Source organism: Rosa rugosa, chromosome 3 (assembly GCF_958449725.1).
Source record: "Rosa rugosa chromosome 3, drRosRugo1.1, whole genome shotgun sequence".
Classification (NCBI taxonomy): domain Eukaryota; kingdom Viridiplantae; phylum Streptophyta; class Magnoliopsida; order Rosales; family Rosaceae; genus Rosa; species Rosa rugosa.
The window spans coordinates 37,269,497-37,289,824 of record NC_084822.1 but is presented as its reverse complement, the minus strand read 5'-3'; the positions used below and the strand labels follow the sequence as shown (position 1 = coordinate 37,289,824).

Sequence of the window (20,328 nt, the reverse complement as noted above, 5' to 3'; positions counted from 1 at the left end):
TGAGGAGGGGTGAGAGGAGGAGAAAAGAAAACAACGTCTGATAGAGAAGACGTTGCCCAGATAATATCACATTGATCACAAAGAAAAAAAAAAGGGTTTAAGAGATAAAATCAAGAAAGTAAAAAAGAAAAAAAGAAAAAAAAAGAATTTTTGTAATTAAGAAAACATAGAAATATAAAAATCCGAAATTATGCTTTAATGATATGGATACGCCACATAAGCTGCCACCTAAGGTGGGCTCTAGGTGGTTCACCTAGCATTACTCTAATTATAAATATGCAACAATGTTTGTACTATACTCTGACGCTCGAACAAAAGATAATTCATAGAATTGCAGAAGAATATTAGGAACAGTTTGCATGACATTAACGCGGGCCAGATTAATCACCGACGCCAATGCTCTTCTCTGTGCTGGCAATTCCCATTTCTTCATCCCTCTATGCATTCATCTGACCCTGCGTCAACTCACTCTCATTCTTGGTCTCAACATCCTCCTCCTCAAGTCCCCCAACTCCCTCTCCATCAAGAACAACCTCTCCTTCAAATTCAAATTCTCTTCCTCCACCTGAGCAATATGGGTATCCTAATCATCCACTCTATTCTCCAGAACATTATTATACTCAATCCCACTATAGTTCGGGTATATCATCTCGAACCGGATCAAATCATGGTCCAACCTCCTCTCCACCTCCACATCATTCTCACTCGACCCCCCAGGCCACCTCCCTCCTCATCATCATCATTCCTCGGCGACCGAAGCCGAATCAACCTTTCATTGACCCATACCCATCAACACCCCACTCCTTCTTTGCCGTGTCCCCCAAAACCTCCATCAACCCAGAAATTTGCTCTGGGCACCAAGGATCCCTTCTTCGAAGCAGAGGCAGACATCTCTCCTCCATGACCACACCATCACGCACGGAACCAAGGTTCTAAAAATCGGCCTAGGCGCTACACAACCGTTCCGATTCTTCCCTAGTCGAGCGAGATGGGCGCTGGGAGTAAAGTCGGCCGCCTAGGCGCTTTTTTTTTTTTTTCTAATCTCTTAAACCTAAATCAAAACCAAAACGCGACGAAATAAGGGTTTCATTTTCACGGTTCAACATCAAAATGCGATTCAAACTTCAGCTCGCCGCTTCGTCGCTCCCTCCTCGATCTGTCGATTCTCAGACTCCCAGTCTCTCTTCGAGTCTCCGGCCAGCTCTCTAGCTCTCTAGCTCGCCTGTAAACTGGACTTCCAGCTCTCTTTCTGGGTTTTTGTCTTTCTGGGTTTCAATCTCAATTCTCACGTTTCTGGGTTCACACTTTTCAGGGCTTTCTGGGTTCGATTTTTGGTTCGATTTCTGGGTTCAAGGCTTCAAGCTCGGTGATTCTTCAACCTCGAAACTTGGTGATTCTTCAAGCTCGATTTCTGGGTTCGATTTTCGGTTCGATTTCTGGGTTCAAGGCTTCAAGCTCGGTGATTCTTCAACCTCGAAGCTTGGTGATTCTTCATGCTCGATTACTGGGTTCAAACTTCAAAGTTCAAACTCGGTGATTCTTGAAGCTCGATTTCTAGGTTTTGGAATTTGGATTCGGTGATTGATTCTGCAAGAGTGCAAGCTCGGTGATTCTTCAATACATTGTGAGTCTTGTTATTTTGTTAAGTATCAAACTGTGAATGTTATAAACTTATAATTGAAATATTGAATTGTTCTGTATTTCACTATTGAATTGTAGCTTCATCTAAAAGCAGAATTCAATATTTCAGAATTGTTCTGTATTTCACTATTGTGGTGATTCTTCGAGCTGTTTGAATGTTTTGTACTTGTGTAGTTGTGTATCTCATTCTCAAGTTTTGGATTTTGGTTTATCATGATTCATGAATCATGATTGTTGGAGGCTTGGAGCTATCATGGTTCACTTGTGTGGAACCCTGGTTTTGAATACGACGAGAAAGTGATAGGTTTCATCAAGGACTACAGGCGTGTATTCGATCTTGGTATGCCTATGTTCTCTCTCTTCTTGACTTCGACTGTTATATGGTATGAGTAATATGACACTGGTTTTTTATCATTCATTTTTGATGTATTCAGCTTGCATTGATCATTGAGGTACGCCTGACCACCCTGCAAGAACTTGCACATTGGAACACCAAGAAGGGGCTATTTGCGTAAGTATATCTTGATGCGTATTAGGTTGTTGCATTGTTAGTAAATGCTTAATTATGATCTGTTACTGACTTTGAAACTCCTCTTCCAACAGTGGGGTGCTGCTTATTCTGTGCGTGGGGGCCCTGAAAGGGAAAGACTGGCTATGGAGGTAATTTTCTTTAAATGTAAACTTTATTAGCATTATAGTGATGTAGGTGAATTGAGAGTGCTAGCCATATTGCTAAAGTAAAAAGAATTATATCAACTGAGATAGAAGTGTGGGATACATATTCCTTTACTAAGAGTGTTGCTTGTTTTTTGGTCATGAGAGTGTTGCTTGTTTATGTGCATTCCCATTGTATAGGAATTATATTGATACATTTTGTTTTTTTTTTTTCCTTTTGCAGTACTTGGAAAGGAGAGAATGTGAATATGATGCAAAGACTCTTGTGAATTAATTCAAATCAGTGAATTGTTGAGTTATCAAATATGTTGGTATTAGGAGAAACAGGATCTGTGAAGCATCTAAGGAATGCCAATTAGAGTGCTTTGTTTTCACTTTTCAGCTTCTGCATCATATGTTGTTTTGTTAATTTAATTGATTAATTGAATTGCAGCTTGTTTTGGCCTCTGTGAATGAGTGAATGGGAGTTGAATCAATTGATTAATTCAATTGCATCGTTACTGCCTAATGCCTATCGCATTGTTGTTGAACATTTTATCTATATTTTGAGTATTTTTACTATTTTCAAACATTATAATGCCTTTTATATTTTTATTTATATAATTATATGTTATAAAAATTTTTTTTTAAAAAAAAAACCGCCTAGTCCCCGGCCTTCTGCCAGACTAGCGCCTAGCGTTTTTTAGAACCTTGCACGGAACAGACCGAACCCTTGAAGTGTAGCCTAGCGATCACACCATCTAGCCTCCGAACATCTTCTTTGCTCCCACCGCCGAGCTTATCCTTTCTTCGCCGAAACATGTACAAGCCCAGTCATCCAATAGCCTCCAATCTGTAATTGCAGTGAATACCTAACTACCCAGACACCCAATCCTCTGTAGCCCACTTCCACACCATCTCCGAACAACCAGCTTTAATTGAATCCCTTTAATCCCAACTCACTCGGATTTGAAACCCGAAGCTCAAACCCTAAACCCAATTTCGAAATTTCGAAACCCTAAACCCGAAACTCTTTAAACCAACTTGGAAGATTTGAAATTGTAATCCAAAACCCAAACACCAGACTCACCGTAATGAGGGATTTCATCTCCGCCATTCGTTTTTCTGGGTATCCAAACGTCGATCTCGTGACTGGCCACGTCAAAATCTTCTTCAAATCAACCGACACGCATTCGTTTCTTCACGCCTTCAATCAGAAACTCTCGATCATTTGGGTCTCGCCCTCGTTCAAAGCAAGAGGATTTGGTTTCAATTTTTCTCAATGTGGGATTGTGCTACGGGATAACATCGTGTAATGGGAGGTATATATTGGGTTTCTGAGTTAGAATAGAGGCAGGGGCAATTTGGGAATTTTGCATGACAGGTGGGGCCCACATGATCTGATGTGGCATGCCTCGTCAGCAAGTTAACAGCACCAGCTAACGGATGATTGACGGAATGACCTATTAGACGAAATTTGATAACGCAGGGGTGTTTTTGATGAAATTGAAAGTTTAGGGACTGAATTGATTTCGGACCTAAATTACAGGGTAGTAACTAGTATTTAGCCCTTTTTTATACATAATTGTGCTCCTGTTCACGTGAAGTGATTGGTTAATGCTGTGACTGATTCGACTTGATAAAAAGAAAATTTGTTTTGTAGAAGGCTGTGACATTTCTTATTCTCTAGCCCTAGCCCTTTCAGCCAACTGTGGGCGTAGTCAATGACTTTGACTCACCTTCATGACAATTAAACGTCGTTATAAGTGTGCGAGTAATGACGATCATGAATACGATGAAAACTACCATTGTAAATGCTGCAATGAAGGAGGCTAATAAACACGGCATAATGGCAATCATAATAACGCGGCATGATGGCGATCATAATAACGCGGCATGATGGTGATCATAAATAACGCGGCATGATGGCAATCATAAATCAGGTAATTAACGTGGTATGATGGCGATAATAAGTACAGGTAATAAAGGCGATATTAAACACCACTTGTGGTGCATGTAACGCCCCAAACTGCACCTCATCAGCTTGAGCACGTCACAGTGCCGCGTGTCTCTAAGACATAAACTGAATGTTCAGTTTACATCCTAAAAACCCGCAAGGCATTTTAGTTAAATCGCTTTTCTTAAATCGCGTAGCGGAAACGTCGAAATACCTTTTTGAGGTGAAAACTTTTTAGAATCATTTATCGAACTTATTCGTGTAAAGCGCTTCTAGATCACCACTAGGTTAAATAAGAGTTGGTACACTCCAATACAAGACGAAATAAGGAATAACAAGTTCCAAATTAACAACTCTCAAGAGATAGAGTTCAAGACTAGACACGGAACCTGAATTCAGTTACTACTATTCACCGAAACTGTCTCCGCGCACCTTGCTCCGTCCATCAATCCCGTCACCAGTGCACAGAACCTGCATCCACACTGTTGTAGGGGTGAGCTTTCGTCCTCGCTGCTCATTGGGAAATCATCTCGACTAGGTTTGAAAACAATGTAATATTGCTTTGTGGCCACAGTATAAAAACACACTCAAAACCTTGTCATTTAAAGAACGACAAACTTTAAAATATTTTTCAACTTGAAAACCGATGCATGATACTTAAATAAATACGGCGCCAAATCCAAATATTACCTGATGGCCGGTCCCATAGACCCACTACACGACCTTACCTCAAATTAATTTATAACCAGGTAAGCGTAGCGAGAGCGTCCGCTACCTAGCTACACACACGGATCGGGTCGTCATTGCGATCGTGCACCGTCCGACCGGTGTAGCTAACCCTCTGGAGGTTTAGGGAATCGAACCCAAGGAAGTCAGTGCCCCTTTCGCTCTCAAGCCATCACATTTCTCACGATTTGGTTAGTATGCATTGCATTTTAACATAACCAAACCACATAGACTTAACATGCATCATTTAATAAAAATCGTAATATAATAAACCCACTAATCGAGGAGAGTCCCGAATCCCCCACCTGGATTCCGATGCTTTTCTTCACGTACTCCGAGAGTCACGAACCTTCCGTTCCTCGGGTAACTGGAGTCCTAGATTCCGACACGATTCCATATCAATAACACTTTCTTACGGAAATAATTATATAAACCTCGACAAATTAAATTGTCCGACCATTCCCTAGTTTGACCAAGATTTACTAATAACTATCGACGAGCTTCCAATTTCAATAAATTTATGGAGTCTCTATCCAAGCTTACAAATTAAGCTCAACCTTGTGTTTGTATTTGATTGTGCTGCTCACTGCCCATATATTCAATATAACCAATCTCTACATTTAAAACCACTTAATCCCAAGGATTGAACAATGTGGTAACACCTTTAAAGGCAACCTGACTTTTTAACATTTTTGTCACTACTTGCATAATTAGGATATCAATTCCACCATACAAATAGAACTAATTTGCAACTTTTGTCATTCTTGTAAATATGATGCAGCGTATTACCAATTGATCAAAACCATATCAATTGATCATTACATACTTACAGTAGCCTAGTAATACTTCCACCAAAATATTCCCATGCCACATATAATCAAGTCCAACAATAATTGTCCAAAGTGATCTCCCACTTACCTTATAAATTCTTTATTTTAAACTCCTTCTTCCTGCTGCGTTGTTGGACCAAGCAACTGAACATTCTCTACTCTGTTTCCATGGAATAGAAATACCAATCATCATCACCGAACTTTAAAGTACTGAACTCATTCACTTTCGTAAAAGGATCTTACCTCTTTCTGTTTCCTTCTCTGTTTACCTTCATCGTCCACCGCTCTCCACCCTTCTCAATTCTGACTTCATGGAAATCCTTATATTGCTTCTCAACCCAATTACGTTTCAGTTTCCCGTCATCACCGAAAACCAAAAACCAAATTCAAAAACCCAATCTCTCTCAAAATCCAAAAGGAAATTCAAACATACCCTGGTGGCAGCGTATACCACAACTCACCAATTCAACCCACTCAAGGAATCGAGCTCCACCAGGTGCCAATCCGTGCTCTAGGAGGTCGGACACCAACCCAGAAGCATAGGACGACCAAGGAGGACAGCGGCTCCGCCGGTACCCGAAAACCACCAAAACATCAATTCATCAGAACCCATCCAAAACTGAAAACAAAGTATACCAGTACGTAGAGCTCACCGAGAGGATCGATTTCAATACCTCATGCAGCCCCGGCGATCGCCGGGAATTGCAGAAACTTCGCCGGAAAACCCGAAGCTTTTGGACTTCAATTCTCTCTCCTCGCTCCATGCATGGATGATCCGTGACCAGAGGAGTAACCACGATGAGAAGACGCATCGATCTTGACCGGTGCGCCACTGTGAAGTCGCCGGACGAGGGAAGTTCCGATCGGGTTCAGTCGCCGGGTCGACGGGCTGGAGAAACGGGTCGAAATTTCTGATTGATTCTAGAACGATCTGGGACGCTGACTCGATCTAAGGGCTATTTATAGCCTGAGTTTCATTTCAGACGAACGGTGCTGATCAAGCGGTGGACTTTTAACGGTCCAGATCACGCCAGAGCATTTCTTTTTATTTAAAATGAATTTCCATAATTCCTAAACTTCTGAAATTCAAAATAAATAGTTCCGGTGTCGGAAAAATTCCCCGAAAATTCTCACAGACTCATAACGTCGCGTACTTTATTATAGACTCCAAACTTTGAAGATTCCACCTTGTGAAAAATCCCAATAATTATTCCCGAAGACCTTAATAATTACCGAGATCATCAAAATTATTCCAAACGATCTCACCTTATCTCGATAAATTTTTCCGGGGCTCACACTGCAAGCACTCTCTCGATCACCTATAAATAGGGGGCACGATGACCAAGTAAGATTAGGGCTGCACACGAATTGGGTTGGATCGGTTTTGACTCCAAATCGTCTCTATGCCAAAGTGAGCGGTTTAAGCATTTTGGACAACCGGTCATAAAAAAAATTAAGCCTAATCCGATCCAATTTAATCCAATTAAAGCTGGTTTGGTTCGGTCGGTTAAACGGTTTTAACCTATATAATATTAACATGTTGTTTATGAAAAATTTCATAGTAAAATTCAATCAAAACCCAAAATCTAGAATAGATTCAAGGTGATTCACTTATTTGATTGTTTAGCCATCAGTACTAGCTTAATATGGTAATATTAAAGGTTAGAGAATGAAAGATTGAGAGATGTGATGTGAAAGGATCAAAGTGATTGTAGCAATTCTATATTAGGGTTTTAGGTCTTTGGGTCTTGGATTCAATATGGTAGTAAATCATCTAAGAATAAAGTTATAAATGAAGATTTAGAACTTACTTAGAACAAACTGGACAAAATAATATATATATATATATATATATATATATATATATATTATGTATATAAATTTTAAATTTTTTCTTATATATTATATTCCAAACATACCGGTCGGTTTGAGTTTCGCGGTTTAAGTACAAGAGAAACCAAACCCATCCAGCTCATAAATGGTTAGGTTCGATATTGAACTGGCTTTTAATTTTTAAAGTTAAAAAACCTTAACCAAACCATATTTAACGGTCGGTTTCGGCCGGTTTGGTCGGTTTGTACAATGTTTTGCACACCCCTGAGTAAGATATCTGATTCTGACTCTTTTTATTGCACACAACTCATTTTTTAGCGCCGGATAATTTTCTGTAGGTACCCCCCCCCCCCCCCACTCTCCTTTGCGCCGACGGTCAACTCCAAGTCAACGACAAATTAAGGAAGCTTCTCGATCACTCCCGATCAGCTCCTGCTCTAGTCAGAATCCATTGGTGAGCCAAATTCTCCTTTGGAATTTTTCGTCGCCAGCACCAATTTCATATTTGTGGCTCGTCACTCTAAGATTGGGAAGGCTGCTGCAGTTAATAGGCTCTTACGAGAAACTAAAAGAGAACGATTGCTTTTCAAGAAAGCAGAAGCCAGAAATTTGACGTTGAATGTCTAGAATTGAAAGAAAAGTCTGCTACTACTGCAACATTACTCCCTTGCCTAGAGAAAATGGAATTGAGTGATCCATCCGAGTTGAAATATGTGTGGAATCAAAAGAACATTCTTGGCATTTCAAAACTTAAAAGAGCTCCAAATTGAGAGTTGATCCAGATTGAGATATGTGTTCCCATTTTTCATAATTAAAGGTCTAGTGAAACTAGAATTCATGTATATGTGTTCCCATTCTATAATATGTGTTCCCGTTGTTCACCAGACCCACATTTTCACTGAAAAGGTATGAACATGATTAAAGAGTTACCGCGCCCACTAATAAAAACCTGGGCACAGACTCCACTGCTTGACTTGCTTTAGTTGAGTGTGAAGAGCAAGAGTAGACCTGGAATTATAAGATCATTATTGATCATCTCTGTACTCCTGGCTCCAGAAATTTCTGCATTTCTCTTCTCTGATCAACAACCAAACAATTCGAACGAGAAAGGTATGCGTTAGTTGCCATTTCCAATTGAGTCGTTCCCCGCAATTCTGTTGTCTTTCTTTCAATTGTTCGAATATATTGCTTAAGCTTTAGTTAGATTTGTTTCCTTTCTTGTCTTTGGTCTTGCTTCTTCATCCTACAACCCCCACCCCAAAATAAAAAAATAAAAGAAAAGGAAAAAAACTACTGCTTTCATTTGTCCACCCTCTCTCCCCTTTGCTTCTTAGAAGAACAAAAAAATCGTCCTTAATTTCTTTGACTCCTTGTCATTTTAGTATTCATTCGTTTATTCCATTTGTGATCCTTCTTAGTCATCATCAAAAGCAACTTTTAGAAAAGTTTACCTTGAAAAGGTCGCTAGTGAGGCTAACTGGTGCGGGGGTGCTCTGGCAAGGCTGGTTGGGCTTTGGCTGGACGCTGGCTAGCTGAAGGGTTTTTGAGATTTTCTAGGGTTTTGCCTTCTTGAATCAGGGTTAGAGCTTCGTTACTGATAACGTGTTTAAGGACAAGAGAATTTGAGAGAATACTTAGATGCTTGTATTGATAATATGGGCCTTTTTATATAGAGGATTTCATATACAATATTTTGGAGTACAAGGAATCCTAATCAAATATTGATTAGAAGATCTAGAATATTCTACCATATTACAACGAGAGCAAGTAATCCTGTTTGGGTCAAACACACATAAATTAGGTTTCCTTCAACAATTTATGAATTATTAAGGATTTCTGTGATGCCCCGGAAATTCGTATTTATTTTCTGAAGATTTTCCGGAATTTAATTAGTGGTTATTGGACGATTTCGTGGCTCGTGGACGGAGCGGAAGTGTTTCGGACGAATTATTAGTTGAAGAATATGGTTTTAGGGGGGTGGCAAAGGTTGACTTTTATATGTTGGGTTTCTCCGAAAACTTCCTTCACGAAAGTCGTAGAGCGTGTCGATACGAGTTCGTGGACATGTGGAACGCGGAAATCGGAGTTTGTATGAGAAAGTTATGAGCGATTGAAATTTGGGGAAATTTCTATAAATAGGAGAAAATTCTGGATTTTTCATTAAATCCCAAAAGTTTCCTTTTTCTCATTTTCCTCCCCGATTTCTCTCCGTTCTCTCTCCTCAATCCGTGCGACCCGACAGTGACCCGACCCGGACCCATCTCCATTTTCCGGCCACTAGCAGTGGCGGACCCGGCTTGGACAGACGCCCACTACTAGAATTTTTCTCATATACATCGGCCAGAAACCGATGTAAAAAAAAATTTGTACACATGTGTTAGTGGGTGATGTAAAAGATCGCCAAAAAATAGACATCGGTTAAAAACCGATGTCCCATACTACAATAAACATCGGATTAGATTCTATAATCGATGTTAAACTGCTATTATGATAACAAATTGGTGTTTTTAGATATTGTTAAACCTTCATATTTATGCATTTAATGCTTAACGAAATATAGGTCCAATAGCACTAGTATTCATTTTAACATCGTTACTCATTCTAGAAACGATGTGTAATATATTCTTACACATCGGTATTTTTGAAATTTGCCTGCTGTTTATAAGCTTTACGGGTACTTGCCATATATCACACTATTTAAGATTGAATCTACATTCTTTTGTATTACTTAACCGATGTTCATTATTATGTTAAACATCGTTTCCTTTTACAAAGTGATGTCCAAGCTTATATAAAACATCAGTTTTTGAGGTTGACACTGATGTTTATACTTATATTAGACATCGTTTTTCATTTAATAAATCAATGTCCATTGCGTTGTTTTACATCGTTTTTTACTTAATAAGTCGATGTCCATTGCGTTGTTTTACATCGTTTCTTACTTAATATTTTGTTATCCATTGGCTAATGGGACATCAATTTTTTCTTTTAGAACTGATGTATTAGTTCTTATATGACTTCATTTTTATAGTTATAAACTGACTTGTAACTATTGCTAGGAAATCTAATGAGAATACATATTGTAAGTAAATAAATTTTGATTAATATTGATGCTCAAAGTACATAACAACATCCCAAGTATTTTTATGCATAACATGTCGAAATAAAACAAAAATTTAAGTCTAAATGGTACATAATACTAGAAACATAAACGAAAGCAAGCCTCGCCATACTTATATCTCATTTGTTCTTCTGTTTTCACCTGCAAATAAAATGAAATGAACAATTAGCTATAACAAGAAAAACAGAAGGAAAGGAAAAGGGAAAGACAAAAAGACATTCACCTTACAAGACATTCCTATCCTAGCATCCATAACACAATCTGTTGGTTAACTTAACTATACCTTTCTGGGATAGAAAGTACTGAAAGTATGTGCCTAGGTTGATTATGAAAAGGAAGATAGAAAGTACTGACCCGAAAATGTAGATGTCCGATGGCTCTTCTGAAGAAATCCAATCATCAATATCAAGGTTTTCATCCGGAACTCTTCCAGCAACATTCCAAGTGCTTATTGTCAGCCTACATGAAACAATGTGCCCCAGGAAATTCCATTAAGAACCAAACTGGTGCTACTTCTAGGCCTAGCATTGCAGGAGGCTAGGTAGAAAAATATAGACAAACCTCACATCCTTTGTGTTTATGTACTGAGCACGAGTAGTTTCTGATTTTCCTCTCCTATGTCTTAACTGATAGCCAAAAGAAGGCGGATCTGAACCAATAAATATCATATTTATGTACATTATTAGACAAGAAGAATGTAAAAGCACTCCAAAATATGATAGAACAAGCAGCTATATACATTTTTAAAATTCCCAAGTGGTTTCATTTTCAAGGAACCCCATCATTTTTATGGTCCAAGGTTGCAACAATGATATCACCTTGTAGCCCCCCAAATAAAAACAAACTAATTGCTTTATCATACAATAGAAATACTGGATTATAGCACACATTGAACATCTAGAAATGGTTATTTGAGATCTGATTTGTAAAGTAAAACTGTGCAGCAGAAATGCTCATGCACAAAGCCAAATTTGTCGTGATATAAATCTTTCATACGAACTCCAAATGGAGGCAGGCTGGTTTCATATGAAAGGTGGGAATGCCTACTTCTAAAGTACTGGTTTCTCGAAGCAAGATTGTACATAAAAAGATACTAAAAGAAACATAAAGAACATGACAGTGATACTGTTTTCAGAAATTCCTGCAACAGACCTATAACTTTGAAAAATCATAACTAATTATAGAAAAATCTTTTTTAGGAGATTCCAAGTCTCAAATACTCTTTAACAAGTCCACTACAAATTCTCAAAAGAAAATAACTTCAAATTATTAACATAAAATTACAGTTTTACAGAAACAGGTCACTGGGTCTGGAAACCGTAGTTTCTGAAATAATTTATACAAGTGATAGTCCAATTTGATAAGTTCATCCAAACTCATATATAGTTTTGAAGAAAAGTGAGAACCGAAAGACAAACTATCAAAGATCATGCATCAGTTCAGTTTGTCAAACTCAAGCTATTTGGAAATATAAAATTGAAACAGAGTATGAGTTAACAACATAGAATGTGTCTAAAATATCAGCATGAAGAAAAGAAGAAACCTTGTTACTGAAGTGGAAGAAGTTACAGCATTTTTTTTTTCTTTGTCAGAAAACACAATATGATGTTTTGATCATAAACAAGGTAACATACCTGCATATTTCCAATTAAGTGTGCAAACAAAACCAGACCCAAAATAGCAATGAGTATAGCAAAAGAAGTTTCACTGATATATGTGCTTGTAGTCAAAGTCTGACCATAGGAGCTAAGATAGATTGAAACAGATTGTATGAGAAAAATATCCTACAGTTTCTTACAGTCAATAGCGCAGTAAAGTCCAAATGGCACTAAAAATATCCTACAGTTTCTTGTTAAACAGAAAGGGCTAGCATACACTTGTATGACTTAATTTGACTAAACTTATCTAATCATGTTCAGTAAGCCAAATTCACAAATCAAAATGCCAATGAATAGTACATTGTAGATGAATCACTCTAGACCAGTATACTAATTGAGCAAAAGTATGTTTATGATGATGATGATGGCATACCTGAGGGAGAGGCAGTGTAGCTATAAGATCTACGAAGAAATCTTATCTCAGATACCTTCTAGCAATCTTTTTGGGATCGATAACAAGTTCACCCCTCCCAAAAACTCTAGTTTTGGTGATATATAAGTTGTCCTCAACTTGATGAAAATATGAAGCAGATAGAGCATGTCGGCAAGAGTACGAAAACAAGTCACAACAATTCCAAAGTTCAAATCAGTTGATATCATGATTTTCAAAAATAAACTGGAAATTGTAATATAAATATAAGGGCATCTAGTTTCATATTTATTTCCCTTCCCTCTATCTTTTACACATATGAAAAGGAAGTCATTAATTTGTTTTGGCAAAGAAACAGAATTAGACCATTTAGTAAGACACAAAGGCAGTGTCATGCCTAACCTTCACTCCTATCCATCTCAAGAACAATAGAACTTCCCCAAATCAATCAAAACTTACAGGGAGTTCATATTAAGAAGCAACACTCATTGGTACAATCTATTGAAATCTCATCTAGAGCCGAGTAAATATCCCCAAAACAATGAAAACCAACAATGAAATTCCGGAATGTCGACTAGTGTTTAAGTTTTCATTACATGGGATCATATTGAGAAAGTAAAAATAAAACTATAATTATTTCCTAGATTATTCAGCCAATACTTAAAAATAAATATGAGTTGGCAGCTGCTTGAACTTGCAATTGACATCAAACATAGCTAAAATCTTAAGACAATTCAAGCTAGAAAAGGGTGACCTTGCAATGACTTGTTAAATTCTGGTCTTTCATAATCAATAATCATTCCTCAAGTTCCAACCCAAATCCGAATAGTAATACACCATTACTAGAACTGAAATCATTATCATGTTCTGAGAATTGAAATCATTATTCATGTTCTGAGAATGAAATAAACACGAATCAAGCTGTTTTCTTTGGAATGAAACAAAGGAGGAGAGAAACGAGGGCTTACGAAGATCTTCGCGACTGGAGAACTGGCGCTGACCAGTGGGCTTGTTCTTGTACTTTCCTCTGCCCATCGTTTCACTGCAAATTAAAGGCAGCGAAATTCCGCTTCAGAGATGATCGATCTCTCTAGGAAAATCTTTCCTGCCAGAAGTTTTGCTTGATTAGGATTTCCCAAACCCTAGTCGTCTTAGGACAAGGAGTGGTAGCCGGTCGCCCCTGGGATGTTGTCTTGGTTCACAGAAGCAATTGATTTTCCCCATTCGAGAGTGAGATTGAGAAAAGGGTTCTTTGCCTTCTTTCAGTCTTCCGAGATCCCAGAGAGAGAGAGAGCTTGCTCGTGGAGGTGATGGCGCCGGCAAGAGGCGGAGGCGGTTAATGAGAGAGAGAGATAGTAGCGGGAGTGAGCGGAGGAGAGGGAAGCGGTGGTGGCTGTGGAAAGAGAGTGGGAGAGGAAGGAGGAGAGGGCTAGGGTTCGGGGAATAACAAGAGAGAAGGTCGCCAGCTTTCAATTGTGTGAAAGTAGTGGAAAAATAATAAGTGTGGGGAATGAAAATTTTGTTCCCCCGTTCCTGAAATTTTTTAACTTAGTCTTTCCGCGTTTTTGAAAATTTTTGATTCAAAATATAGACATCGGTCAACAGTAAAAAGCGATGTTAGTTATATGCATAGAAATCGGTTTTTGAGGAATCGATGCTAATGACATTGTTTTACATCGCGTGTATTTCTCACCGATGTAATTGTCGTGATGTCTATGAGCATAATTCTAGTAGTGGCCCCTCAGTCTCCGTCGTCGACCCCTGGTGTTGGTTTCACCGGTAGAACACCTCAGAGGGAGATCGAAGGCCCTTAGTTGTACGATCGGGACCCGACTGGTTTCCGATCTCCGGCGACTTCCCGGCCGATTTCTTCACGGTTCTGGGATCGTCTCTTCCTCCTGATCATCCTCATACCTACCTTGTAGGACGATTTTGCGTGAGGAGTGATTGATCAAGGTTTGAAAATCAGCAGTTCTGGTTGGATCTGGAATCTTGATCAGACGGCCGAGATTAATCCAACTTCCAAGTTGATCTAGAACGATCTAGACCGAATCTCGCTTAGCTCCAGGTATGAAGGTTGCTCATCTCTTCAAAATGAACATGTTTGTAGTTGGTGACTTTTCCATTGGAGGTGGTTAGCCGGCGTTGACCCTCCGTTGACTGCCGCCGTTGACCGGGCGTTGACCGCTCGCTGCCGACGGCGCGTGGCGGCGCGTCCAGAGTCCTTTTTGTGTTCTGTTTTCAGTTTATTCATCTACGCATCGATACGGTCGTTTTGTTATATTATAAGGTCATTTTGGAGAAAGTTGATGCATGCTAGATTTACGGTTTTACGCGTTATCTTCGGTTTGCGATCCGAGAGGATCCGACAGTCAGATTTACTTCAAATTGTGATATGTTGATCATAGAGCTGTTCCGATGACTTTGTGTGGTCACGGATGAGGATCCAACCGTTGGATCGTCGTTTAAGTGTGTTTTGTGATTCGTTTGCTAAGTTGCGATCATATTTGATTAGGTGATTGACGGATTTGTTTTGGACGGACGGTTGTGATTGTGATTTTGAGCTGTTAAGAAGACGCAGCTGGATTAGAGGTGAGTAAATCTCACGTGGTTCATTTACGAACGACTTTATTTATTACTCGGAATTACTTGTTTAATTGTTAAATCATTTTCGAAACAAATTATTTGTTTTAAAATATATGAACTTGATCGACAACGGTTCATGGGTAAGTTAAAACAATGTTTTGATATAAAATGATTTTCGAGATGAATAATTTATAAAACTATAGTTGGTATTAGTGGTCATTCCTGCGTGAATGACTACGTATATATATATTTACGTGGAATATATATATTGGATGGTGTGACATTGGTGAAGTAATGATTGAGAGTTGATTGAATTGTTATTTCGAGCATTTCTCTTACGAGCGTACAATTATCATGATGTGTTGATTATTGTGTAAAAGAGTGATTTGGAGTTATGGTGTGACATTTGTGAGTCGTGTGGGATTTCCTTAAATGTCTTGTTCCGAGGACCGAAGGGTCTGAAGTCTGTAGGTTACAGTGGTAACCTGGGTGCAAATGTATCGTAAGGCTGAACCTCGGCCGAGGTGACAGGTTACGACGTAAGGCTGAACCCCGACGGGGGTGACAGGTTACGATGCAGTTAGAGCACTAGTCTGTTGCATGCGTACCGTCATGGTGGTAACTGGATTACTACATCATGAGTACGTAGTCTGTTGCATGCGTACCGTCATGGTGGTAACTGGGTTACTGCATCATGAGTACGTGGTCTGTTGTATGCGTACCGTCATGGTGGTAACTGGGTTACTGCATCATGAGTACGTAGTCTGTTGCATGCGTACCGTCATGGTGGTAACTGGGTTACTGCATCATGAGTACGTAGTCTGTTGCATGCGTACCGTCATGGTGGTAACGATGTTACTGCATCATGAGTACGTTGTTTTCGAAGAATGTTGTTGATGTTCTTTCTTTAGTGTTTACGTGAGATTTGGATTTCTATGAATTCTATTGTTTGAATTAATTGTAATCTTCTGAACTAAGTTATATGCAGGGATTACTGCCTTTTGTATTGTTTGTTTTAAGGATTAAATTCTGCTTACTCCCTTGTACTTTCAAGGGTTCATCAGTTTAGTCCCTACACTTCTAATTTAATCAGAAAAGTCCTTGCACTCTCCAATTTCATCAAATCGATCCAATCCGTCACTATTCAGTCAATTTTCGCTGTTAAAATGCTGACGTGGGACCTTCTCACAAGGAAAATTTCCAAACTACCCATCGCTAGGCAGCCCGTCGATGCGTTAGTGTTGTGAATGCAGATGGGTAGTTTGGAAATTTTCCCCGAAAATTGACGGAGTGGTGATGGATTGGATCGATTTGATGAAATTGGAGAGTGTAAGAACTTTTTTGATTAAATTAGAAGTGCAGGGACTGAACTGATGAACCCTTAAAAGTACAGGGTAGTAAGCAGAATTTAGTCCTTGTTTTAATTATAATCTCCTGAACTAAGTTATATGCAGGGATTACTATAGTTTCTTTGTTTGATTTTTAAGTAATCTCCTGAACTAATTTCTATGCAGAGATTACTATGAATTCTTTTGTTTGTTTTCATGTGATCTCCTAAACTAAGTTTCTATGCAGGGATTACTGATTTTGCTTAATTCTTATTGTTGGTACAGATGTGGGTTGTGATCTGTAGTGATTGGGAAATGAGTTGGGATGGCATGATTTTGGTAACCACGTTATGTTGGGGGAAATGAGTATGATTTCCTGGTTGTGCCGTTGGGGCAAGGGAATGGTGATCTGATAGATTGTGGGGACGTAAAATGTTTAAAATATTGGGAGTTATTTGTATAATTGGAGATTGTGGGAAATAAGATAAAATGAATTGAGAGACAGAGCATGTGGGTTTTTAGTTGGGTTGAAATTATTGAGCATGTTATTGATTAATTTGAACTTGACGTTTTTGTTGTGATAATTGCATATTGTTTTGTTAGGCTAAGATGGTGAAAGCATGTATTTTGTGGAATTAAATATTGTTGCTTAAATTCTTCTCACGAGTTGAGAAATTATAAGCATGCGTGACGTGAGTCACTTTATTTGAGTTTACTCATACGGGCTTAAAAAGCTTACCGGGTTTGTTTTATTCAACCCGGTGCACTATTCTATGGTGTAGGGTTTATTGTGCAGGTTAGAATATCGATTAATCGTCGTCGAAGCTGGGGGGTACGTTCGGTAGCGTGGACGTCGAAGGGTATTCTTAGATTTAAGTCTTCCGCTGTGTAGTGAGTTATGGTGGGTGTGTTTACTTATTGAATTGTCATTTAGTTTAATTTGTAAACTATCTGTAATGTAATATGTGACTCTAAAGAACGAGTCGGTATTGACATTGTGAGCTCAGTTTGTTTAGTTACTTAATTTAATTGAAAATTTTTCTATGTGTTTTTCTTGTGCTTGTTTTTTTTTTTTTTTTTTTAAAGGGGTTTGGAACCCAGCCTAGCTGGGAGGCTCAGCTCCACGCCCGGTTCCATTTATTAAATTAATAGTAGAATTTTGCATCGGGGGGGACATAAAACCTGAACTCCGAGCTACAGTAGAACAGTTACAATAATCCTCATAGAGAACATCCTGAATGATTGCAGGTGTCTCATCTAACCATACATCATCAATGAAACCACTACTAGCAAGGTGAGCAAGCCTATCCGCTACACCATTTGCTTCACGGTAAATATGTCGAATTCTAACAGATTGAAAAGCAGTAATATACTCCCTACAATCATCTAAAACTTGACTTACCTCAGAGAAATTCTTCTCTCGACTATTGAGAGCAGAAATCAGGATGGCAGAGTCGCTTTCAACATCTATGTCAGTCCAACCTTGGTGAATACCAAGAAGTAAGCCAGCCCTACACGCCTCCGCTTCCATATTAAGAACCGAGTGTGCATGTAGAAAAGTCCTGGCCAAAGCAGCAATACCCATACCAGCATCATTCTTGACAACTACCCCAATACCTCCACTCCCTTCCTCAGCTCTAAATGCCCCATCAACATTGATTTTCAGACGACCACTTGGAGGATTTTGCCACTTAGTTAGAGGTCGTCGCTGCTTCCGAACTGCCTTCGGGTGGTACTTTTGAAAATCCTCAAGCATTTGAGTAGCCCACTGGATCATATGCATAGGCTGGAAGTGATCATCATTCCACACAAGCTTATTCCTCTCTTTCCAGATGGCCCATAAACCCATGAAGAAAAAATCCCGCTGATCCCCACTCAGGGAATCAATCATATCTAAGACCCAATCTCGGACACAGTTGGCCGGGTGTGCAGTAGCATTTAATTTCAGAGGGCCAAATAACCAGAAACAATGTAAAGCTAAACAAGACTTAAATAGATGCGTACCGGTTTCCACTGCAGCCATGCAGAACATGCACTTGGGGTCCACCATAGCTACTCTACGTTGCATGAGTGCCTCCTTTGTAGGAATAATATTCTTCAAGAGCCTCCATATAAAGCATTTCACTTTTGGAGGAGTACGGACCCCCCAAACCTTAGTCCAATACTTGCTATTTATGCCACCAATATCCCCTGACGACGTTGACGCCATGTGCTGCTGAGACATAGCCAAATTATACACATGATAACCACTACGAACCTGATACAAACCCTTCTTGTCATAATGCCAAATCAAGCGGTCATCAGCCCCACGAAAACTAATGGGAATAGCTGCCATTTTCTCCACTTCCCCCTCCGTGAAAAGTTCATGCATAAAGTCTGTAGCCCAAGACATGGATTCTTGGTCAATTAAATCACTAACCAACAAATCCTCCATTCCTTCCATGATAGGGGAGTACGGCCGGAAAGAGTGGGGAATAGGTACCCAAGGGTCATGCCACACAGAGATGTTGCTACCCCTACCAACCTGAAACCTCAGTCCCATCCTAAGCACTTCACGGCCCGAAATGATACTCCGCCAAGAGTATGACTCTCCCCCCTTTAATTCCGCCTCCATAAATGAACACCTTGGGAAGTACTTAGCCTTGTATAACTTAGCAATAGTCGAATCAGGGTTATGTAAAATCCTCCACCCTTGCTTCGCCAATAGAGCCAGATTAAAATAGTGCATATTCCGGAAGCCCAAACCACCATCCCTTTTAGAACAACACAATTTCTCCCATGCTAACCAGTGAATCTTCCGACCATTGTCATCATCCCCCCACCAAAAAGGGGCCATCAAGCGATGCATTTCTTGACATAAATGCTTGGGGAGCTCAAAACAACTCATCACATAGGATGGAATTGCTTGTGCACAAACTGATAGGACGGAGCTGCTGCATAAACTGGGGAACTTCCACTTTTGGTATTAGCGCAACAAACGTGTTGTTAATTGCCCGCAGACGTTCTTCAGACCCGAAACCCTGATAGCCCCAACAATATCATCTCCAATCAACTCCCAAAATGCCTGATAGAAACAAGGAGAGAAGCCATCGGGACCCGGTGACTTAGTTTTCTCAACTGGCCGTGTAAGAGAGGAATTGTCCTCTGGAGATACAACCCCATGCATTACTTCTAGAATATTCCAGAAACTTTGAGGATTAGAAGTGGCAAACAACCCATTAAAATAATCAACCACTATCTCCTCAAGTTCTACATCATCCGTACACCATGTCCCCACCTTATTAAAGAGACCAATTAAAGCATTCTTATTCATCCAGATTTCCCCTCTCCACTCCCTGATCAGGTTCATCACTTCCCTTTTTCCTCACCCTCCCCTGATTCCCCGAACCTCGATCTCTTTTCAGACACTCTTATCTCTACATCCACACCTCTCACCTTAACACCTTCATCATCTCACCATCAGACTATTGATGAGACTTCTCCCCCTCTCCCTCACCCTACTGAAGACCCAACCTTCCTCATCACAGCTCCCCTCAAGGTTCTGTCTCAACAGTTCAAACAACTCCAGCTACGAAAGGACACCTCGTGGAGGAAACCGAAACGGAAGTAATCCTCAAGAAGTGT

The 20,328-nt window shown here is 39.6% G+C and overlaps 1 protein-coding gene and 2 long non-coding RNA genes across 4 annotated transcripts; 1 reads left to right on the top strand and 2 right to left on the bottom strand.

Annotated features, from left to right (window-relative positions):
- The first annotated feature begins 1,982 nt into the window (after nucleotides 1–1,982).
- Nucleotides 1,983–2,651, top strand: LOC133736591 (uncharacterized). The gene is made up of 3 exons (XR_009859618.1): nucleotides 1,983–2,152; nucleotides 2,245–2,301; nucleotides 2,540–2,651. It is a non-coding gene; the product is annotated as an uncharacterized LOC133736591 (long non-coding RNA).
- A 2,514-nt stretch (nucleotides 2,652–5,165) lies between these two features.
- LOC133736138 (uncharacterized) lies at nucleotides 5,166–6,192 on the bottom strand. The gene is made up of 3 exons (XR_009859431.1): nucleotides 6,052–6,192; nucleotides 5,897–5,968; nucleotides 5,166–5,353 (listed from the first exon to the last, which is right to left on the bottom strand). It is a non-coding gene; the product is annotated as an uncharacterized LOC133736138 (long non-coding RNA).
- Nucleotides 6,193–10,798: 4,606 nt separating this feature from the next.
- On the bottom strand, nucleotides 10,799–12,509 carry LOC133736285 (type I inositol polyphosphate 5-phosphatase 2-like). Of its 2 annotated transcripts, XR_009859489.1 has the most exons (4): nucleotides 12,397–12,509; nucleotides 11,324–11,411; nucleotides 11,117–11,221; nucleotides 10,799–10,903 (listed from the first exon to the last, which is right to left on the bottom strand). XR_009859489.1 is itself a non-coding variant. In XM_062163737.1 (3 exons), the coding sequence occupies exons 1-3, from the start codon at nucleotides 11,440–11,442 to the stop codon at nucleotides 10,900–10,902; spliced, it is 228 nt and encodes a 75-aa protein (XP_062019721.1). In that variant the 5' UTR covers nucleotides 11,443–11,471; the 3' UTR covers nucleotides 10,799–10,899. The 2 variants fall into 2 exon arrangements, 1 of the variants encoding a protein (XP_062019721.1); XM_062163737.1 differs by lacking the exon at nucleotides 12,397–12,509 and having other exon boundaries at nucleotides 11,324–11,471.
- Nucleotides 12,510–20,328: the final 7,819 nt, after the last annotated feature.

Bases quoted from the DNA above. Each gene is read 5' to 3' on its own strand.
- LOC133736285 (XM_062163737.1), bottom strand. From the start codon at position 11,442: ATGTACATAAATATGATATTTATTGGTTCAGATCCGCCTTCTTTTGGC. The intron at 11,222-11,323 runs GTTTGTCTATAT...TGTTTCATGTAG, and splicing joins ATAAACACAAAGGATGTGAG to GCTGACAATAAGCACTTGGA.